Source organism: Hyperolius riggenbachi, chromosome 4, assembly GCF_040937935.1.
Source record: "Hyperolius riggenbachi isolate aHypRig1 chromosome 4, aHypRig1.pri, whole genome shotgun sequence".
Taxonomy (NCBI): Eukaryota; Metazoa; Chordata; class Amphibia; order Anura; family Hyperoliidae; genus Hyperolius; species Hyperolius riggenbachi.
The window spans coordinates 1,302,785-1,326,900 of record NC_090649.1 but is presented as its reverse complement, the minus strand read 5'-3'; the positions used below and the strand labels follow the sequence as shown (position 1 = coordinate 1,326,900).

General features: G+C 56.0%; 1 protein-coding gene across 1 annotated transcript in view; it reads right to left on the bottom strand.

Moving 5' to 3' along the window:
• Nucleotides 1-20,023, bottom strand: part of NRBP1 (nuclear receptor binding protein 1) — a 131,368-nt gene extending 111,345 nt beyond the window's left edge. Inside the window, exons 1-4 of the mRNA XM_068279801.1 lie at nucleotides 19,750-20,023; nucleotides 10,406-10,635; nucleotides 8,216-8,338; nucleotides 6,730-6,831 (exon numbers count right to left, since the gene is read on the bottom strand). Coding sequence (XP_068135902.1) covers nucleotides 6,730-6,831; nucleotides 8,216-8,338; nucleotides 10,406-10,597 — 417 coding nt within the window. The 5' untranslated portion in view covers nucleotides 10,598-10,635; nucleotides 19,750-20,023. The remainder of the gene's footprint in view (nucleotides 1-6,729; nucleotides 6,832-8,215; nucleotides 8,339-10,405; nucleotides 10,636-19,749) is intronic.
• Nucleotides 20,024-24,116: the final 4,093 nt, after the last annotated feature.

The following is a 24,116-nucleotide window of genomic DNA, read 5'->3' as shown; positions in this document are numbered from 1 at the left end:
GTGTTGTGTAATCTGCACATATTATAGAATGATGCAATGTTAGAAAAAACACTATATACCTGAAAATAAAAGTATGAGAATAATTTTCTTTGTTGCTAATCTTCTAGTAATTATTCATAGTACACAACCAATTCATTATATCATATATTTTTTTTCGCTTCAGTGTCTCTTTAAGAAAAATGAAAAAAATTCATTATTTCTTAGTTTTTGGCCATTATAGTTTGAAATCAATATACGCTACTGTAATTAAAGAGACACAAGCGAAAAAAAATATGATATAGTGAATTGGTTGCGTACTATGAATAATTACTAGAAGATTAGCAGCAAAGAAAATATTCTCATACTTTTATTTTCAGGTATATAGTGTTTTTCTAACATTGCATCATTCTCTAATATGTGCAGATTACACAACACTCTGCATTCAAAATGATTCTTTCAGAGCAGTCTGTGAACTAATGACCTCTCCTCTGGCAGATAAAAAGTAAAAAATTAACTAACAGTTGAGATAATAAAAAAGTCAGAAAACAGCCCTTTCCACGACTTTGAAAGTCTTAGAGCTTAATGGCTTTTTTGCATAAAGATAACAACTGGAGTTTCTTAACTCTTCCTGTACTGGAAACAATTAGACTGATGTATCTGATCTTAATGTTTTATTTCTTAGCTGTACTACACATACAAATCATAATATCATATTTTTTTTTCGCTTCAGTGTCTCTTTAAAACTCATGTATTTTATTTGCCCATCTGTCCCGGTTATTACACCGTTTAAACGATGTCCCTATCACAATTTATGGTGCCGATATTTCATTTAGAAATAAAGGTGCATTTTTTCAATTTGCGTCCATCACTATTTATAAGCTTATAATTTTAAATAATATAATAACATACTCTCTTGACATGCATATTTAAAAAGTTCAGACCCTTGGGTAACTATTTGTGTTTTTGTTTTGTTTTTTGTTGTAATTTTTTTTTTTATAAAAAAAATGTATGTGGGTAATTTTTGGTGTGGGAGGGAAACTGCTAATTTTAAATGTAAAATAATAGAATTGTTTAATTAAAAATGTATGTGGGTGCAGTTTACTATTTGGCCACAAGATGGCCACAGTAAAAAAAAGTCCTGGATGCAAACGATCTCGCATCCAGGAACTAAAAAGAAGAGAAGTTTCCTGGGGGCAGAAATACAGCGCTCTCTGAATAGAAAGCGTATTTTTTTCTGCGGGGAAGTTAGATCGGTGAATGGGAATTATATTCTCATTCACTGATCGGGGGGCTAGCGGCGGGCGCGTGCGGGGGCGCACCCACCATGCGGCGGCAGCAGCAGTGCCCATCTGGACGCGTAAGCTCGTCCAGATAGGCCGAACTGGTTAAACCATAGCGATAATCTGTCACTTTTACCAAGGAGAGCGAGCACACCCAGGTCTGGCTGGACCGCCCTGCTTCCTGTGGTCTGCAGCCCGCCTTTGTGAGTAGCACAATTACCATACCTGTTGATATCCCGTATATGAAAACATATTGCGCTATTGAACTCCAGTTCTTTTGTCTCCGGTGTATTTTTTGAGGGTGCTGAGACACCCCTACCACTCTACAGACAAATTACTGATGTGATACGACCGGCACACACAACGCAATGTTTATTCCCAATCAAGCAACCATCCAATCAAAGTGATCAGCTGACAGGAAGTGAATTCCCTGCTGGAGTATCGATGTATTGTGTGTGGCCAGCAGTAGTCAGGCTCTGACGGGACAGCTATTTTTCCGTTAGACGTCCTGAGAGATGCCGATTGGTCTTGCACACTATGCAGTGTGTATTGTGCACCTCACCAATCTATGCAAAAAGTGACCTGACGGGAATCCGATCGCGATTGGTCAATGTTACCACTTCCATACAGGATGAGATCTGTAGAACAGATTTTAAATACAGATTGCGTATGTAAGCATACTACATGGAGGTGGAAAAATTGGCGATTGGATGTAGACTGCGCTGAAAATATTCCAACTAAAATATCTTTCATAAATACGTAAAATCAAACATTGGATTAGATGCTAGAATATCATTAACCTGCAATAGAAATGGCAGTAAGCTGGTAGATGCAGTGAATAGCATCGAATGATAATTGGCTTTAGTTTGTCCTGAATCACTGCTGTATAAAATGTAGGCTGCTAAGAGACCAATTCATCCATAATTATTGTACTAACATAATTCATAGATTGGATTCCCCATATATGTGAATTTTAATGGTCTGCTCCTTCACAAGCACTATGACGTTGTTGCATACACTTGGTAATAAGTCTATAGAACAGATCCTCCTATGCCTGTAGTGGTCCGCTTCTCTATAGACACTGCAGCGTTATTGCATAAATACATTACATTTTCCTGCCACAGTAGAAATATGCCTGTGTTGAGTCCAATGCTAGAGAACAGTTCCTTAGTTTATGGAGCATATAATGGTGTTAGATGGAATATACTGTGCTCAGCTGACCAGACCTAATCACGCTCCTTGGTGTTTGTAATTGGCAAATGATGCAATGTTGCGATATGGGAGCCGCTGGATCCCACCTGCTCCGGCCGGTAGCAGAAGTGGGAGAGACTAGACTTGCTGCTTGATGGTTCCTGCAGCGTCGGGCGGCCTGCCCGGCTCCTGTGGGGTGAGTGAGATACAGCTCTGGTAGCCGGTTGCCTGCTTTGAGAAAGGAAAGCGGTCCTTCCGAAACGTCAGCGATAGGCATCAACACGTGTGACATCACACGCTACGGGGGAGGAGACATGTCCGAAGTACGCTGGCTGGGAGCTCTGCAGCGGATGGAACCCTTGGACTACCAGCTACCAGAGCCGTGTCTCACTCACCCCACAGGAGCCGGGCAGGCCGCCCGATGCTGCAGGAACCATCAAGCAGCAAGCCTAGTCTCTCCCACTTCTGCTACCGGCCGGAGCAGGTGGGATCCAGCGGCTCCCATATCGCAACATTGCATCATTTGCCAATTACAAACACCAAGGAGCGTGATTAGGTCTGGTCAGCTGAGCACAGTATATTCCATCTAACACCATTATATGCTCCATAAACTAAGGAACTGTTCTCTAGCATTGGACTCAACACAGGCATATTTCTACTGTGGCAGGAGGATGTAATGTATTTATGCAATAACGCTGCAGTGTCTATAGAGAAGCTGACCACTACAGCACCTTCTTCACTGATATAGGAGGATCTGCTGACCTCTCTACCGTACAGAACATCGGGGCTGAACATGTGATGACCTCTGCAGGAGAAGCACCTGGATTATCCTGATAGTAAAGCATTCTAGGGTCTCCAATCATCTCTGCTGACCTCTCTACCGTACAGAACATCGGGGCTGAACATGTGATGACCACTGCAGGAGAAGCACCTGGATTATCCTGATAGTAAAGCATTCTAGGGTCTCCAGTCATTTCTGCTGACCTCTCTACCATACAGAACATCGGGGCTGAACATGTGATGACCACTGCAGGAGAAGCACCTGGATTATCCTGATAGTAAAGCATTCTAGGGTCTCCAGTCATCTCTACTGACCTCTCTACCATACAGAACATCGGGGCTGAACATGTGATGACCACTGCAGGAGAAGCACCTGGATTATCCTGATAGTAAAGCATTCTAGGGTCTCCAGTCATCTCTGCTGACCTCTCTACCATACAGAACATCGGGGCTGAGCATGTGATGACCACTGCAGGAGAAGCCCTGGATTATCCTGATAGTAAAGCATTCTAGGGTCTCCAGTCATCTCTACTGACCTCTCTACCGTACAGAACATCGAGGCTGAACATGTGATGATCTCTGCAGGAGAAGCACCTGGATTATCCTGATAGTAAAGCATTCTAGGGTCTCCAGTCATTTCTACTGACCTCTCTACCATACAGAACATCGAGGCTGAACATGTGATGACCTCTGCAGGAGAAGCACCTGGGTTATCCTGATAGTAAAGCATTCTAGGGTCTCCAGTCATTTCTACTGACCTCTCTACCATACAGAACATCGGGGCTGAGCATGTGATGACCACTGCAGGAGAAGCCCTGGATTATCCTGATAGTAAAGCATTCTAGGGTCTCCAGTCATCTCTACTGACCTCTCTACCGTACAGAACATCGAGGCTGAACATGTGATGTCTCCTGCAGGATAAGTACCTGGATTATCCTGATAGTAAAGCATTCTAGGGTCTCCAGTCATCTCTGCTGACCTCTCTACCATACAGAACATCGAGGCTGAACATGTGATGACCTCTGCAGGAGAAGCACCTGGGTTATCCTGATAGTAAAGCATTCTAGGGTCTCCAATCATCTCTGCTGACCTCTCTACCGTACAGAACATCGGGGCTGAACATGTGATGACCTCTGCAGGAGAAGCTCTGGATTATCCTGATAGTAAAGCATTCTAGGGTCTCCAGTCATTTCTACTGACCTCTCTACCATACAGAACATCGGGGCTGAACATGTGATGACCTCTGCAGGAGAAGCACCTGGGTTATCCTGATAGTAAAGCATTCTAGGGTCTCCAGTCATCTCTGCTGACCTCTCTACCGTACAGAACATCGGGGCTGAACATATGATGACCTCTGCAGGAGAAGCACCTGGGTTATCCTGATAGTAAAGCATTCTAGGGTCTCCATAGTAAAGAGCTGAGCAGCGCTACTTAAAAACAGATGAATGCTTACCTGCAAAAGTGTGCAAGCCCCACTGATGGGATAAAATACACACTGAGCATACACATGACCTGTCTACCGCTTGGAGGATGTTGGTTTCCTATAACAACCTGCATGCAATTTGTTAGGTACTTGTCCCTCCCACTGTCGAAGAAGTCTTTCCTCCATGGGAGGGGACCTAACACTAACTAAACTATACCTATGCATATGCATAGCCTGGGCGCGCTACCAAGTGAAATTGAAAATTGCGTAAAAAAGTGGGATCAGCGCATCACCAGGCCGCCTCTGAATGGCCTCTGCTCAGAGATGCGCTGAGCCCCCCCAGAGACTGCAAACGCACCTTGAACCAAACAGAAGCTCTGCATATACACCAAAAGCAAAACTGTTAAGTGGGAGCAGCTGGCCGGAAATAAATTAAAACATAGTAAAGAGCTGAGCAGCGCTACTTAAAAACAGATGAATGCTTACCTGCAAAAGTGTGCAAGCCCCACTAATGGGATAAAGTACACACTGAGCACACACATGACCTGTCTACCGCTTGGAGGATGTTAGTTTTCTATAACAGCTTGCATGCAACTTGTTAAGTACTTGTCCCTCCCACTGTCGAAGAAGTCTTTCCTCCATGGGAGGGGACCTAACACTAACTAAATTCTACCTATGCATATGCATAGCCTGGGCGCGCTACCAGTTTTTTACGCAATTTTCAATTTTACTTGGTAGCGCGCCCAGGCTATGCATAGGTATAGTTTAGTTAGTGTTAGGTCCCCTCCCATGGAGGAAAGACTTCTACGACAGTGGGAGGGACGAGTACCTAACAAGTTGCATGCAAGCTGTTAGTGGAAACTAACATCCTCCAAGTGGTAGACAGGTTGTATGTGTGTGCTCAGTGTGTACTTTATCCCATTAGTGGGGCTTGCACACTTTTGCAGGTAAGCATTCATCTGTTTTTAAGTAGCGCTGCTCAGCTCTTTACTATGGCCACATACACACATCAGACCATAGTCTTTGGAAAATGAAAGATCACAGACCAATTTTACCACCCTTCCTGTAGTATGAGAGCCATACCTACACGGTATTTTCTATTGAGCTGAACTCCACATCAGGAAAAAACCTTTGCAAGATGCTGCACACACAGATGCTGTACAGACACAAAAGATCAGTATCTGCAAAAGATCTGTTCCTGCCAAAAATCCATTCCTGCAAATTGCAATGATAGTCTATGAGATCTGCAGATCATCATACACACATGATTTAACTGACATTCATCTGCAGATCAGATGCACCAGGATGGATTTTCAGATCTGCATAACTGCAGATGAATGTCAGTTAAATCATGTGTGTATGATGATCTGCAGATCTCATAGACTATCATTGCAATTTGCAGGAATGGATGTTTGGCAGGAACAGATCTTTTGCAGATACTGATCTTTTGTGTCTGTACAGAATCTGTGTGTGCAGCATCTTGCCAAGATTTTTTTCTGATTTGGAGTTCAGCTCCATAGAAAAGACTGTGTAGAGTATGGCTCTCATACTACATGGAAGGGGGTAAGATTTCTGTCTGATGGGGAGTGCAGCTCCATAGAAAAGACTGTGTAGAGTATGGCTCTTATACTACAGGAAGGGTGGTAAGATTGGTCTGTGATCTTTCATTTTCCAAAGACTATGGTCTGATGTGTGTATGTGGCCTTAGTTTTAATTTATTTCCGGCCAGCTGCTCCCACTTAACAGTTTTGCTTTTGGTGTATATGCAGAGCTTCTGTTTGGTTCAAGGTGCGTTTGCAGTCTCTGAGGGGGCTCAGCGCATCTCTGAGTTGAGGCCAATCGGTGGCGGCCTGGTGATGCGCTGATCCCACTTTTTTACGCAATTCTAGGGTCTCCAGTCATCTCTGCTGATCTCTCTACCGTACAGAACATCGGGGCTGAACATATGATGACCTTATGATGGGCAGCACGGTGGCGTAGTGGTTAGCGCTCTCGCCTTGCAGCGCTGGGTCCCCGGGAGAAGCACCCGTATGACATTATCCTGATAGTAAAGCATTCTAGGGCACACACACTTACCCGCGCCCGGTTCTCCTTCACATCTGCCCAGTACTTGTGGAATTTCACAATGTTTAAATGTTCCAGCTGAATCAGGTTGTCAAAAACAGCTTTCACTTTGTCCTGCAGAGGAAGGAGAGCAAATTACCCAGCATTCCAGTCATAAATAAGACTGAATGTCCTCCCATGTACTAAGCGTCCGTAGTGTTTAGCAGCACAGAAATGCCCCGCCCCTCCACCCGTGTGCTTAGCAGCCGTGGTCTTAGCTATACAGAAATGCCCCGCCCCTTCCCCCACGTGCTGAGCAGCCGTGGTCTTAGCAATACAGAGATGCCCCGCCCCTCCACCCACGTGCTGAGCAGCCGTGGTCTTAGCTATACAGAAATGCCCCGCCCCTTCCCCCACGTGCTGAGCAGCCGTGGTCTTAGCAATACAGAAATGCCCCGCCCCTCCACCTACGTGCTGAGCAGCCGTGGTCTTAGCAATACAGAAATGCCCCGCCCCTTCACCCACGTGCTGAGCAGCCGTGGTCTTAGCAATACAGAAAAGCCCCGCCCCTCCACCCACGTGCTGAGCAGCCGTGGTCTTAGCATTACAGAAATGCCCCGCCCCTTCACCCACGTGCTGAGCAGCCGTGGTCTTAGCAATACAGAAATGCCCCGCCCCTTCCTCCACGTGCATTACAGAAATGCCCCGCCCCTTCACCCACGTGCTGAGTGGTCTTAGCAATACAGAAATGCCCCGCCCCTCCACCCACGTGCTGAGCAGCCGTGGTCTTAGCAATACAGAAATGCCCCGCCCCTCCACCCACGTACTGAGCAGCCGTGGTCTTAGCATTACAGAAATGCCCCGCCCCTTCACCCACGTGCTGAGCAGCCGTGGTCTTAGCAATACAGAAATGCCCCGCCCCTCCACCCACGTGCTGAGCAGCCGTGGTCTTAGCAATACAGAAATGCCCCGCCCCTTCCTCCACGTGCTGAGCAGCCGTGGTCTTTAGCATTACAGAAATGTCCCGCCCCTCCACCCACGTGCTGAGCAGCCGTGGTCTTAGCAATAAAAAAATGCCCCGCCCCTTCCTCCACGTGCTGAGCAGCCGTGGTCTTTAGCATTACAGAAATGCCCCGCCCCTTCCTCCACGTGCTGAGCAGCCGTGGTCTTTAGCAATACAGAAATGCCCCGCCCCTCCACCCACGTGCTGAGCAGCCGTGGTCTTAGCAATACAGAAATGCCCCGCCCCTTCACCCACGTGCTGAGCAGCCGTGGTCTTAGCAATACAGAAATGCCCCGCCCCTTCCTCCACGTGCTGAGCAGCCGTGGTCTTTAGCAATACAGAAATGCCCCGCCCCTTCCTCCACGTGCTGAGCAGCCGTGGTCTTAGCAATACAGAAATGCCCCGCCCCTTCCTCCACGTGCTGAGCAGCCGTGGTCTTTAGCAATACAGAAATGCCCCGCCCCTTCCTCCACTGCTGAGCAGCCGTGGTCTTTAGGCCATGGATGGGGCACTTACCTCTTGCAGCTTGAAATTCTTCCGCTCTGAAAACTGGACCTCGTTCCAGACCACTTCCACCCCTTCCTCTGTGTCCATGGCCAGGTATGCACTGTCAATGCCGGGAACATTGCGCTGGTTCACCTGAGAGTACAGACAATTCCCCATCAGCTACAAGCCTACGCCCTACTGCCACCCCTCACCCATCCCACCCTCACCCATCCCACCCTACTGCCACCCCTCACCCATCCCACCCTCACCCTACTGCCACCCCTTCTTCTGTGTCCATGGCCAGGTATGCACTGTCAATGCCGGGAACATTGCGCTGGTTCACCTGAGAGTACAGACAATTCCCCATCAGCTACAAGCCTACGCCCTACTGCCACCCCTCCCACCCTACTGCCACCCCTCACCCTCCTGCCACCCCTACCCATCCCACCCTGACCCTACTGCCACCCCTACCAATCCCACCCTCACCCATCCCACCCTCACCCATCCCACCCTACTTCCACCCCTCACCCTCCTGCCACCCCTACCCATCCCACCCTCACCCTACTGCCACCCCTACCCATCCCACCCTCACCCTACTGCCACCCCTACCCATCTCATCCTAACCCTACTGCCACCCCTCACCCATCCTGCCGCCCCTCACCCATCTCATCCTAACCCTACTGCCACCCCTCACCCTAACCACGGGGGCTGTCCAATAAAAGCCAGTCGCACTCTGCAACCAGTGCTGTCAGTTTGTGCAGCTTTGGCTAGCTCAGGCTCTGTACTCAGCCCGCTTCTTCCTGATTGACTTCCTGGCTTGTTCCTGACCTCATTTCCGCCTGTCCTGACCCTTGGCTAGTTCTCAGATTACGCTTCTTTACTGCCTGTCCTGACCCTTGGCTTGTCTGCTACCTGCCCTCGCCCCCTGGCCTGTCTGACTGCCAGTTCTGCATTGTGGTGTCATTTGTTCTCCAAACCACTGTTCGAGTTCTCTCCGAGTCCAACCTTGTGGGCAATAGGCAGCAAAGTCCATCATGCCTTGGTGAAGACCCGTGGTCACTTCGATTCTGTGCTCTGGGAGACTTTCACCTCAGTGGGGAGGTTAGCAACACGCCTGAAGATTTATAACACCCAATATGACTCAGTGACCTCCACTATGGCCTGATATGACTCACTTACCCGAGCTATGACCCGATATGACTCAGTGACCCCAGCTAGGGCCTGATATGACTCCGTGACCACCGCTATAGCCCGATATGACTCTGTGACCCCAGCCAGGGACTGATATGACTCCGTGACCACCGCTATGGCCCGATATGACTCTGTGACCCCAGCCAGGGCCAGATATGACTCAGTGACCTCCACTATGGCCTGATATGACTCACTTACCCGAGCTACGGCCTGATATGACTCAGTGACCCCAGCTATGGACCGATATGACTCAGTGACCCCAGCTATGGACCGATATGACTCAGTGACCCCAGCTATGGACCGATATGACTCAGTGACCCCAGCTATGGACCGATATGACTCAGTGACCCCAGCTATGGACCGATATGACTCAGTGACCCCAGCTATGGACCGATATGACTCAGTGACCCCAGCTATGGACCGATATGACTCAGTGACCCCAGCTATGGCCTGATATGACTCAGTGACCCCAGCCAGGGCCAGATATGACTCAGTGACCTCCACTATGGCCAGATATGACTCAGGGTGCCCAGCTATTATTCTTATTTATTGTATTTATAAAGAGCCAACATATTACGCAGCGCTGGACATTAATTTAGGTTACAGACAATATTTAGGGGTGACATACAGCAATATGACAATACAGGAATACAGCTATGGCCCGATATGACTTATTGACCCGAGCTAAATACCAGTAGAACTCAGTGACCCCAGCTATGGCCCAATATGACTGAATGAACCCAGCTATGGCTCGATATGACTCAGTGACCCCAGCTATGGCTCGATATGACTCAGTGACCCCAGCTATGGCCAGATATGACTCAATGACCCCTGCTATTGCCCGACATGACTTAATGACCCTAGCTATGACCCAATATGACTCGGTAACCCCCGCAAGGGCCAGATATGGCTCAGTGACCCCAGCTAGGGACAGATATGACTCAGTGACCCCAGCTATAGCCAAATATGACTCATGAGATGAGGCGCTCCTCAGGAGTAGCTCAGAAAGAGAAGAAGCATGTGGCTCACCTCTTCCCGCCTCTTCTGCCAGCGACCACATGGAGACTCCTCCAGAATCTCTGATTCATCCTCGCTCTCCTCCTCTTCCTCCTCCTGGGCGGCCACTGCTGGAGCGCTGACAGGAGGGGACATGGACACCACACTCTCTGGTTTAGGGTCCGAGCCAGTGCTGGAGAAGACTTTACTCTCCCCTTCCGACATTGCTGCAGAGGTTCAGCCACCGAGACAGGAAACTGCAGCTGCAAGACCCAAAGAGCAAAGTGTGAGATCACCGAACGGCATCAAGGGAGAACACCGAGCAACATGCCCTGCCACAGGACTACGGGGTCTACACAGTGTCACCAGGAGGGAGAGGGGGTAGCTGTAAGGAGGGGCTTCCAAGACAAGGTCAATGTCTCCCATCCACCCTTCTAACTGTGCCCAAAATGTTGTTTTCCTTTTCCAAGACAACCCACCCCCTCACGTACGGTGGGATGCAAGGGGTGGTGGAGGGGTGTCACATATGGGCGGGGGATGGGCGTAGCAGTGGGTGGGCTGTCACACCTGGGAGGGGCGGTGGTGGAGTGTCACATATGGGAGGGGGATGGGAGGGGCAGAGGAGCGGTGTCACACCTGGGAGGGTAATGGGAGGGGCAGAGGAGGGGTGTCACACCTGGGAGGGGGATGGGAGGGGCACAGGAGGGGTGCCACACCTGGGAGGGTAATGGGAGGGGCAGAGGAGGGATGTCACACCTGGGAGGGTAATGGGAGGGGCAGAGGAGGGATGTCACACCTGGGAGGGTAATGGGAGGGGCAGAGGAGGGGTGTCACACCTGGGAGGGGCAGAGGAGGGGTGTCACACCTGGGAGGGTAATGGGAGGGGCAGAGGAGGGGTGTCACACCTGGGAGGGTAATGGGAGGGGCAGAGGAGGGGTGTCACATATGGGAGGGTAATGGGAGGGGCAGAGGAGGGGTGTCACACCTGGGAGGGGCAGAGGAGGGGTGTCACACCTGGGAGGGTAATGGGAGGGGCAGAGGAGGGGTGTCACACCTGGGAGGGTAATGGGAGGGGCAGAGGAGGGATGTCACACCTGGGAGGGTAATGGGAGGGGCAGAGGAGGGGTGTCACACCTGGGAGGGGCAGAGGAGGGGTGTCACACCTGGGAGGGGCAGAGGAGGGGTGTCACACCTGGGAGGGTAATGGGAGGGGCAGAGGAGCGGTGTCACACCTGGGAGGGTAATGGGAGGGGCAGAGGAGGGGTGCCCCACCTGGGAGGGTAATGGGAGGGGCAGAGGAGGGGTGCCCCACCTGGGAGGGTAATGGGAGGGGCAGAGGAGGGGTGCCCCACCTGGGAGGGTAATGGGAGGGGTGCCCCACCTGGGAGGGTAATGGGAGGGGCAGAGGAGGGGTGCCCCACCTGGAAGGGTAATGGGAGGGGCAGAGGGTGGGGTGTCACACCTGGGAGGGTATTGGGAGGTGCAGAGGAGGGGTGTCACACCTGGGAGGGTAATGGGAGGGGCAGAGGAGGAATGTCACACCTGGGAGGGGCAGAGGAGGGGTGTCACACCTGGGAGGGTAATGGGAGGGGCAGGGGAGGAATGTCACACCTGGGAGGGGCAGAGGAGGGGTGTCACACCTGGGAGGGTAATGGGAGGGGCAGAGGAGAGGTGTCACACCTGGGAGGGTGATGGGAGGGGCAGAGGAGGGGTGTCACACCTGGGAGGGTGATGGGAGGGGCAGAGGAGGGGTGTCACACCTGGGAGGGTAATGGGAGGGGCAGAGGAGGGGTGCCACACCTGGGAGGGTAATGGGAGGGGCAGAGGAGGGGTGTCACACCTGGGAGGGGCAGAGGAGGGGTGTCACACCTGGGAGGGGCAGAGGAGGGGTGCCACACCTGGGAGGGGCAGAGGAGGGGTGCCACACCTGGGAGGGTATTGGGAGGGGCAGAGGAGGGGAGCCACACCTGGGAGGGTAATGGGAGGGGCAGAGGAGGGGAGCCACACCTGGGAGGGTAATGGGAGGGGCAGAGGAGGGGTGTCACACCTGGGAGGGTAATGGGAGGGGCAGAGGAGGGGTGTCACACCTGGGAGGGTAATGGGAGGGGCAGAGGAGGGGTGCCACACCTGGGAGGGTAATGGGAGGGGCAGAGGAGGGGTGTCACACCTGGGAGGGTAATGGGAGGGGCAGAGAAGGGGTGCCACACCTGGGAGGGTAATGGGAGGGGCAGAGGAGGGGTGTCACACCTGGGCGGGGCAGAGGAGGAGTGTCACACCTGGGAGGGTAATGGGAGGGGCAGAGGAGGGATGTCACACCTGGGAGGGTAATGGGAGGGGCAGAGGAGGGGTGTCACACCTGCAAGGGTAATGGGAGGGGCAGAGGAGGGGTGTCACACCTGGGCGGGGCAGAGGAGGAGTGTCACACCTGGGAGGGTAATGGGAGGGGCAGAGGAGGGATTTCAAACCTGGGAGGGGCAGAGGAGGAGTGTCACACCTGGGAGGGTAATGGGAGGGGCAGAGGAGGGATGTCACACCTGGGAGGGTAATGGGAGGGGCAGAGGAGGGGTGTCACACCTGCAAGGGTAATGGGAGGGGCAGAGGAGGGGTGTCACACCTGGGCGGGGCAGAGGAGGAGTGTCACACCTGGGAGGGTAATGGGAGGGGCAGAGGAGGGGTGTCACACCTGGGAGGGTAATGGGAGGGGCAGAGGAGGGGTGTCACACCTGGGAGGGTAATGGGAGGGGCAGAGGAGGGGTGCCACACCTGGGAGGGTAATGGGAGGGGCAGAGGAGGGGTGTCACACCTGGGAGGGTAATGGGAGGGGCAGAGAAGGGGTGCCACACCTGGGAGGGTAATGGGAGGGGCAGAGGAGGGGTGTCACACCTGGGCGGGGCAGAGGAGGAGTGTCACACCTGGGAGGGTAATGGGAGGGGCAGAGGAGGGATGTCACACCTGGGAGGGTAATGGGAGGGGCAGAGGAGGGGTGTCACACCTGCAAGGGTAATGGGAGGGGCAGAGGAGGGGTGTCACACCTGGGCGGGGCAGAGGAGGAGTGTCACACCTGGGAGGGTAATGGGAGGGGCAGAGGAGGGATTTCAAACCTGGGAGGGGCAGAGGAGGAGTGTCACACCTGGGAGGGTAATGGGAGGGGCAGAGGAGGGATGTCACACCTGGGAGGGTAATGGGAGGGGCAGAGGAGGGGTGTCACACCTGCAAGGGTAATGGGAGGGGCAGAGGAGGGGTGTCACACCTGGGCGGGGCAGAGGAGGAGTGTCACACCTGGGAGGGTAATGGGAGGGGCAGAGGAGGGGTGCCACACCTGGGAGGGTAATGGGAGGGGCAGAGGAGGGGTGTCACACCTGGGAGGGTAATGGGAGGGGCAGAGGTGGGATGTCAAACCTGGGAGGGTAATGGGAGGGGCAGAGGAGGGGTGTCACACCTGGAAGGGTAATGGGAGGGGCAGAGGAGGGGTGTCACACCTGCAAGGGTAATGGGAGGGGCAGAGGAGGGGTGTCACACCTGGGCGGGGCAGAGGAGGAGTGTCACACCTGGGAGGGTAATGGGAGGGGCAGAGGAGGGATTTCAAACCTGGGAGGGTAATAGGAGGGGCAGAGGAGGGGTGTCACACCTGGGAGGGTAATGGGAGGGGCAGAGGAGGGGTGCCACACCTGGGAGGGTAATGGGAGGGGCAGAGGAGGGGTGTCACACCTGGGAGGGTAATGGGAGGGGCAGAGGAGGGGTGCCACACCTGGGAGGGGCAGAGGAGGGGGTGTCACACCTGGAAGGGTAATGGGAGGGGCAGAGGAGGGGTGTCACACCTGGGAGGGTAATGGGAGGGGCAGAGGAGGGATGTCACACCTGGGAGGGTAATGGGAGGGGCAGAGGAGGGATGTCACACCTGGGAGGGTAATGGGAGGGGCAGAGGAGGGGTGTCACACCTGGAAGGGTAATGGGAGGGGCAGAGGAGGGGTGTCACACCTGGGCGGGGCAGAGGAGGAGTGTCACACCTGGGAGGGTAATGGGAGGGGCAGAGGAGGGATGTCACGCCTGGGAGGAAAATGGGAGGGGCAGAGGAGGGGTGTCACACCTGGGAGGGTAATGGGAGGGGCAGAGGAGGGGTGCCACACCTGAGAGGGTAATGGGAGGGGCAGAGGAGGGGTGCCACACCTGGGAGGGTAATAGGAGGGGCAGAGGAGGGATGCCACACCTGGGAGGGTAATGGGAGGGGGTGTCACACCTGGGAGGGTAATGGGAGGGGCAGAGGAGGGGGGTCACACCTGGGAGGGTAATGGGAGGGGCAGAGGAGGGATGTCACACCTGGGAGGGTAATGGGAGGGGCAGAGGAGGGGTGTCACACCTGGAAGGGTAATGGGAGGGGCAGAGGAGGGGTGTCACACCTGGGCGGGGCAGAGGAGGAGTGTCCCACCTGGGAGGGTAATGGGAGGGGCAGAGGAGGAATGTCCCACCTGGGAGGGTAATGGGAGGGGCAGAGGAGGGATGTCACACCTGGAAGGGTAATGGGAGGGGCAGAGGAGGGGTGTCACACCTGGGAGGGTAATGGGAGGGGCAGAGGAGGGGTGTCACACCTGGGAGGGTAATGGGAGGGGCAGAGGAGGGGTGTCACACCTGGGAGGGTAATGGGAGGGGCAGAGGAGGGGTGCCACACCTGGGAGGGTAATGGGAGGGGCAGAGGAGGGGTGTCACACCTGGGAGGGTAATGGGAGGGGCAGAGGAGGGGTGTCACACCTGGGAGGGTAATGGGAGGGGCAGAGGAGGGGTGCCACACCTGGGAGGGTAATGGGAGAGGCAGAGGAGGGGTGCCACACCTGGGAGGGTAATGGGAGGGGCAGAGGAGGGGTGTCACACCTGGGAGGGTAATGGGAGGGGCAGAGGAGGGGTGCCACACCTGGGAGGGTAATGGGAGGGGCAGAGGAGGGGTGTCACACCTGGGAGGGTAATGGGAGGGGCAGAGGAGGGGTGCCACACCTGGGAGGGTAATGGGAGGGGCAGAGGAGGGGTGCCACACCTGGGAGGGTAATGGGAGGGGCAGAGGAGGGGTGTCACACCTGGGAGGGTAATGGGAGGGGCAGAGGAGGGGTGTCACACCTGGGAGAGTAATGGGAGGGGTGTCACACCTGGGAGGGTGATGGGAGGGGCAGAGGAGGGATGTCACACCTGGGAGGGTAATAGAAGGGGCAGAGGAGGGGTGTCACACCTGGGAGGGTAATGGGAGGGGCAGAGGAGGGGTGTCACACCTGGGAGGGTAATGGGAGGGGCAGAGGAGGGGTGCCACACCTGGGAGGGGCAGAGGAGGGGGTGTCACACCTGGGAGGGTAATGGGAGGGGCAGAGGAGGGGTGTCACACCTGGGAGGGTAATGGGAGGGGCAGAGGAGGGATGTCACACCTGGGAGGGTAATGGGAGGGGCAGAGGAGGGATGTCACACCTGGGAGGGTAATGGGAGGGGCAGAGGAGGGGTGTCACACCTGGAAGGGTAATGGGAGGGGCAGAGGAGGGGTGTCACACCTGGAAGGGTAATGGGAGGGGCAGAGGAGGGGTGTCACACCTGGGAGGGTAATGGGAGGGGCAGAGGAGGGGTGTCACACCTGGGAGGGTAATGGGAGGGGCAGAGGAGGGGTGCCACACCTGGGAGGGTAATGGGAGGGGCAGAGGAGGGGTGCCACACCTGGGAGGGTAATGGGAGGGGCAGAGGAGGGGTGTCACACCTGGGAGGGTAATGGGAGGGGCAGAGGAGGGATGTCACACCTGGGAGGGTAATGGGAGGGGCAGAGGAGGGGTGTCACACCTGGGAGGGTAATGGGAGGGGCAGAGGAGGGGTGCCACACCTGGGAGGGTAATGGGAGGTGGGAGGGTAATGGGAGGGGCAGAGGAGGGGTGTCACACCTGGGCGGGGCAGAGGAGGAGTGTCACACCTGGGAGGGTAATGGGAGGGGCAGAGGAGGGATTTCAAACCTGGGAGGGGCAGAGGAGGAGTGTCACACCTGGGAGGGTAATGGGAGGGGCAGAGGAGGGATGTCACACCTGGGAGGGTAATGGGAGGGGCAGAGGAGGGGTGTCACACCTGCAAGGGTAATGGGAGGGGCAGAGGAGGGGTGTCACACCTGGGCGGGGCAGAGGAGGAGTGTCACACCTGGGAGGGTAATGGGAGGGGCAGAGGAGGGGTGCCACACCTGGGAGGGTAATGGGAGGGGCAGAGGAGGGGTGTCACACCTGGGAGGGTAATGGGAGGGGCAGAGGTGGGATGTCAAACCTGGGAGGGTAATGGGAGGGGCAGAGGAGGGGTGTCACACCTGGAAGGGTAATGGGAGGGGCAGAGGAGGGGTGTCACACCTGCAAGGGTAATGGGAGGGGCAGAGGAGGGGTGTCACACCTGGGCGGGGCAGAGGAGGAGTGTCACACCTGGGAGGGTAATGGGAGGGGCAGAGGAGGGGTGCCACACCTGGGAGGGTAATGGGAGGGGCAGAGGAGGGGTGTCACACCTGGGAGGGTAATGGGAGGGGCAGAGGTGGGATGTCAAACCTGGGAGGGTGATGGGAGGGGCAGAGGAGGGATGTCACACCTGGGAGGGTAATAGAAGGGGCAGAGGAGGGGTGTCACACCTGGGAGGGTAATGGGAGGGGCAGAGGGGGGGTGTCACACCTGGGAGGGTAATGGGAGGGGCAGAGGAAGGGTGCCACACCTGGGAGGGGCAGAGGAGGGGGTGTCACACCTGGGAGGGTAATGGGAGGGGCAGAGGAGGGGTGTCACACCTGGGAGGGTAATGGGAGGGGCAGAGGAGGGATGTCACACCTGGGAGGGTAATGGGAGGGGCAGAGGAGGGATGTCACACCTGGGAGGGTAATGGGAGGGGCAGAGGAGGGGTGTCACACCTGGAAGGGTAATGGGAGGGGCAGAGGAGGGGTGTCACACCTGGAAGGGTAATGGGAGGGGCAGAGGAGGGGTGTCACACCTGGGAGGGTAATGGGAGGGGCAGAGGAGGGGTGTCACACCTGGGAGGGTAATGGGAGGGGCAGAGGAGGGGTGCCACACCTGGGAGGGTAATGGGAGGGGCAGAGGAGGGATGCCACACCTGGGAGGGGCAGAGGGGGTGTCACACCTGGGAGGGTAATGGGAGGGGCAGAGGAGGGATGTCACACCTGGGAGGGTAATGGGAGGGGCAGAGGAGGGGTGTCACACCTGGGAGGGTAATGGGAGGGGCAGAGGAGGGGTGTCACACCTGGGCGGGGCAGAGGAGGAGTGTCACACCTGGGAGGGTAATGGGAGGGGCAGAGGAGGAATGTCACACCTGGGAGGGTAATGGGAGGGGCAGAGGAGGGATGTCACACCTGGAAGGGTAATGGGAGGGGCAGAGGAGGGGTGTCACACCTGGGAGGGTAATGGGAGGGGCAGAGGAGGGGTGTCACACCTGGGAGGGTAATGGGAGGGGCAGAGGAGGGGTGTCACACCTGGGAGGGAAATGGGAGGGGCAGAGGAGGGGTGCCACACAGGGGAGGGTAATGGGAGGGGCAGAGGAGGGGTGTCACACCTGGGAGGGTAATGGGAGGGGCAGAGGAGGGGTGCCACACCTGGGAGGGTAATGGGAGGGGCAGAGGAGGGGTGCCACACAGGGGAGGGTAATGGGAGGGGCAGAGGAGGGGTGTCACACCTGGGAGGGTAATGGGAGGGGCAGAGGAGGGGTGCCACACCTGGGAGGGTAATGGGAGGGGCAGAGGAGTGGTGCCACACCTGGGAGGGTAATGGGAGGGGCAGAGGAGGGGTGCCACACCTGGGAGGGTAATGGGAGGGGCAGAGGAGGGGTGCCACACCTGGGAGGGTAATGGAAGGGGCAGAGGAGGGGTGTCACACCTGGGAGGGTAATGGGAGGGGCAGAGGAGGGGTGTCACACCTGGGAGGGTAATGGGAGGGGCAGAGGAGGGGTGCCACACCTGGGAGGGTAATGGGAGGGGCAGAGGAGGGATGTCACACCTGGGAGGGTAATGGGAGGGGCAGAGGAGGGGTGCCACACCTGGGAGGGTAATGGGAGGGGCAGAGGAGGGATGTCACACCTGGGAGGGTAATGGGAGGGGCAGAGGAGGGGTGTCACACCTGGGAGGGTAATGGGAGGGGCAGAGGAGGGGTGTCACACCTGGGAGAGTAATGGGAGGTGGGAGGGTAATGGGAGGGGCAGAGGAGGGGTGCCACACCTGGGAGGGTAATGGGAGGGGCAGAGGAGGGGTGTCACACCTGGGAGGGTAATGGGAGGGGCAGAGGAGGGATGTCACACCTGGGAGGGGCAGAGGAGGGGTGTCACACCTGGGAGGGTAATGGGAGGGGCAGAGGAGGGATGTCACACCTGGGAGGGTAATGGGAGGGGCAGAGGAGGGGTGTCACACCTGGGAGGGTAATGGGAGGGGCAGAGGAGGGGTGTCACACCTGGGAGAGTAATGGGAGGTGGGAGGGTAATGGGAGGGGCAGAGGAGGGGTGTCACACCTGGGAGGGTAATGGGAGGGGCAGAGGAGGGATGTCACACCTGGGAGGGTAATGGGAGGGGCAGAGGAGGGATGTCACACCTGGGAGGGTAATAGGAGGGGCAGAGGAGGGGTGCCACACCTGGGAGGGTAATGGGAGGGGCAGAGGAGGGGTGCCACACCTGGGAGGGTAATGGGAGGGGCAGAGGAGGGGTGTCACACCTGGGAGGGTAATGGGAGGGGCAGAGGAGGGATGTCACACCTGGGAGGGGCAGAGGAGGGGTGTCACACCTGGGAGGGTAATGGGAGGGGCAGAGGAGGGATGTCACACCTGGGAGGGTAATGGGAGGGGCAGAGGAGGGGTGTCACACCTGGGAGGGTAATGGGAGGGGCAGAGGAGGGGTGTCACACCTGGGAGAGTAATGGGAGGTGGGAGGGTAATGGGAGGGGCAGAGGAGGGGTGCCACACCTGGGAGGGTAATGGGAGGGGCAGAGGAGGGGTGTCACACCTGGGAGGGTAATGGGAGGGGCAGAGGAGGGATGTCACACCTGGGAGGGTAATAGGAGGGGCAGAGGAGGGGTGCCACACCTGGGAGGGTAATGGGAGGGGCAGAGGAGGGGTGTCACACCTGGGAGGGTAATGGGAGGGGCAGAGGAGGGATGTCACACCTGGGAGGGTAATGGGAGGGGCAGAGGAGGGATGTCACACCTGGGAGGGGCAGAGGAGGGATGTCACACCTGGGAGGGTAATGGGAGGGGCAGAGGAGGGGTGTCACACCTGGGAGGGTAATGGGAGGGGCAGAGGAGGGGTGTCACACCTGGGAGGGTCGGTGGTGGGGTGTCACCCTTCGGAGGGGGTGGGAATACCTCTGGGGGGTCCTGTACACCCGGCAGGGGGAGGGGCCTCACCTCTCCACAAGCTGCTCCTTATACCTCCGCACAGTCGGGTGTAGCGTTGTCTGGTGACGTCACACGCACGGCACGCACGGGGGGGGTGTAGCACAAGTAGGCTGGATGTCACCTGAGTACGGAGAGGCACGCGGGACACTCCTCTTCTCTCCGCGAGCCTCTGTGCGCGCTCCCGAGTATGGGACGCGCTCGTAAGAAGGAGACACGGGTGACGTCACGGACATGCGCAGTGGTAGGCGTGCCGTGTATCGCTATTGCGCATGCCTAATCATCACACGGGCTGTAACTAGGCACAGGCTGCTGTGACGTCACGGACATGCGCAGTGGTAGGCGTGCCGTGTATCGCTATTGCGCATGCCTAATCATCACACGGGCTGTAACTAGGCAGAGGCTGCTGTGACGTCACGTACATGCGCAGTGGTAGGCGTGCCGTGTGTCGCTCAGCCTGTGTCACGGACATGCGCAGTGGGAGCGCAGCGCAATGTGATGAGAGCACTAGTGATGGGATTTCCGGTGTGATGTCAGATAGTGCAGCTCCCCCCCCCGCATGCGCAGTAGGAGCCTGCGCCCCATTACATTGTGCAGCCACGTGTGAAACGTCCTAAATATCTCCGCTTCCGCACCACGTACACCCCCGACATTCTCAGGGGAGGGAGGGAGGGGACCCCCACATCTAGCTCTGTGCCGAATTGCAGCCCCCGAGCCCCGCTGGTTTTTGCAGCAAACCTATCTCGGGAACCAGCAGGTCTCGGGGGCTGCAATTGGGCACAGAGCTGGATCTGGGGGTCCCCTCCCTCCCCTGAGAATGTCGGGGGTGTACGTGGTGCAGAAGCGGAGATATTTAGGGTAAATAATGTCTAACTTCCCACTGAGCATGCGTGATACTCACTGAGGGAGGAGCTTCCGGGCTGCAATATCTGACATTACACCTCCAGCCCCGGAACCAGCATGTGTGATACTCAGTGAGGAAGGCTGCTTCCGGGCTGCCCATTCTGACATTACACCTCCAGCCCCGGAACCAGCATGCGCGATACTCAGTGAGGAAGGCTGCTTCCGGGCTGCCCATTCTGACATTACACCTCCAGCCCTGGAACCAGCATGCGCGATACTCAGTGAGGAAGGCTGCTTCCGGGCTGCCAATTCTGACATTACACCTCCAGCCCCGGAACCAGCATGCGTGATACTCAGTGAGGAAGGCTGCTTCCGGGCTGCCCATTCTGACATTACACCTCCAGCCCTGGAACCAGCATGCGCGATACTCAGTGAGGAAGGCTGCTTCCGGGCTGTCCATTCTGACATTACACCTCCAGCCCTGGAACCAGCATGTGTGATACTCAGTGAGGAAGGCTGCTTCCGGGCTGCAATATCTGACATTACACCTCCAGCCCCGGAACCAGCATGCGTGATACTCACTGAGGGAGGAGCTTCCAAAGTTGCAATATCTGACATTACACCTCCAGCCCCGGAACCAGCATTCGCGATACTCAGTGAGGAAGGCTGCTTCCGGGCTGCAATATCTGACATTACACCTCCAGCCCCGGAACCAGCATGTGCGATACTCAGTGAGGAAGGCTGCTTCCGGGCTGCAATATCTGACATTACACCTCCAGCCCCGGAACCAGCATGCGCGATACTCAGTGAGGAAGGCTTCTTCCGGGCTGCAATATCTGACATTACACCTCCAGCCCCGGAACCAGCATGCGCGATACTCAGTGAGGAAGGCTGCTTCCGGGCTGCAATATCTGACATTACACCTCCAGCCCCGGAACCAGCATGTGCGATACTCAGTGAGGAAGGCTGCTTCCGGGCTGCAATATCTGACATTACACCTCCAGCCCCGGAACCAGCATGTGCGATACTCAGTGAGGAAGGCTGCTTCCGGGCTGCAATATCTGACATTACACCTCCAGCCCCGGAACCAGCATGCGCGATACTCAGTGAGGAAGGCTGCTTCCGGGCTGCAATATCTGACATTACACCTCCAGCCCTGGAACCAGCATGCGCGATACTCAGTGAGGAAGGCTGCTTCCGGGCTGCAATATCTGACATTACACCTCCAGACCTGGAACCAGCATGCGCGATACTCAGTGAGGAAGGCTGCTTCCGGGCTGCAATATCTGACATTACACCTCCAGCCCCGGAACCAGCATGTGTGATACTCAGTGAGGAAGGCTGCTTCCGGGCTGCCCATTCTGACATTACACCTCCAGCCCCGGAACCAGCATGCGCGATACTCAGTGAGGAAGGCTGCTTCCGGGCTGCCCATTCTGACATTACACCTCCAGCCCTGGAACCAGCATGCGCGATACTCAGTGAGGAAGGCTGCTTCCGGGCTGCCAATTCTGACATTACACCTCCAGCCCCGGAACCAGCATGCGTGATACTCAGTGAGGAAGGCTGCTTCCGAGCTGCCCATTCTGACATTACACCTCCAGCCCTGGAACCAGCATGCGCGATACTCAGTGAGGAAGGCTGCTTCCGGGCTGTCCATTCTGACATTACACCTCCAGCCCTGGAACCAGCATGTGTGATACTCAGTGAGGAAGGCTGCTTCCGGGCTGCAATATCTGACATTACACCTCCAGCCCCGGAACCAGCATGCGTGATACTCACTGAGGGAGGAGCTTCCGAGGTTGCAATATCTGACATTACACCTCCAGCCCCGGAACCAGCATTCGCGATACTCAGTGAGGAAGGCTGCTTCCGGGCTGCAATATCTGACATTACACCTCCAGCCCCGGAACCAGCATGTGCGATACTCAGTGAGGAAGGCTGCTTCCGGGCTGCAATATCTGACATTACACCTCCAGCCCCGGAACCAGCATGCGCGATACTCAGTGAGGAAGGCTTCTTCCGGGCTGCAATATCTGACATTACACCTCCAGCCCCGGAACCAGCATGCGCGATACTCAGTGAGGAAGGCTGCTTCCGGGCTGCAATATCTGACATTACACCTCCAGCCCCGGAACCAGCATGCGCGATACTCAGTGAGGAAGGCTGCTTCCGGGCTGCAATATCTGACATTACACCTCCAGCCCCGGAACCAGCATGCGCGATACTCAGTGAGGAAGGCTGCTTCCGGGCTGCAATATCTGACATTACACCTCCAGCCCCGGAACCAGCATGCGCGATACTCAGTGAGGAAGGCTGCTTCCGGGCTGCAATATCTGACATTACACCTCCAGCCCTGGAACCAGCATGCGCGATACTCAGTGAGGAAGGCTGCTTCCGGGCTGCAATATCTGACATTACACCTCCAGACCTGGAACCAGCATGCGCGATACTCAGTGAGGAAGGCTGCTTCCGGGCTGCAATATCTGACATTACACCTCCAGCCCCGGAACCAGCATGTGTGATACTCAGTGAGGAAGGCTGCTTCCGGGCTGCCCATTCTGACATTACACCTCCAGCCCCGGAACCAGCATGCGCGATACTCAGTGAGGAAGGCTGCTTCCGGGCTGCAATATCTGACATTACACCTCCAGCCCCGGAACCAGCATGCGTGATACTCAGTGAGGAAGGCTGCTTCCGGGCTACAATATCTGACATTACACCTTCGGCCCCGGAACCAGCATGCGCGATACTCAGTGAGGAAGGCTGCTTCCGGGCTGCAATATCTGACATTACACCTCCAGCCCCAGAACCAGCATGCGCGATACTCAGTGAGGAAGGCTGCTTCTGGGCTGCACTATCTGACATTACACCTCCAGCCCCGGAACCAGCATGCAAGATACTCAGTGAGGAAGGCTACTTCCGGGCTGCCCATTCTGACATTACACCTCCAGCCCCGGAACCAGCATGTGCGATACTCAGTGAGGAAGGCTGCTTCCGGGCTGCAATATCTGACATTACACCTCCAGCCCCGGAACCAGCATGCGCGATACTCAGTGAGGAAGGCTGCTTCCGGGCTGCAATATCTGACATTACACCTCCAGCCCCGGAACCAGCATGTGTGATACTCAGTGAGGAAGGCTGCTTCCGGGCTGCCCATTCTGACATTACACCTCCAGCCCTGGAACCAGCATGCGCGATACTCAGTGAGGAAGGCTGCTTCCGGGCTGCAATATCTGACATTACACCTCCAGCCCCGGAACCAGCATGCGCGATACTCAGTGAGGAAGGCTGCTTCCGGGCTGCAATATCTGACATTACACCTCCAGCCCCGGAACCAGCATGCGCGATACTCAGTGAGGAAGGCTGCTTCCGGGCTGCAATATCTGACATTACACCTCCAGCCCCGGAACCAGCATGCGTGATACTCAGTGAGGAAGGCTGCTTCCGGGCTGCAATATCTGACATTACACCTCCAGCCCCGGAACCAGCATGCGCGATACTCAGTGAGGAAGGCTGCTTCCGGGCTGCAATAT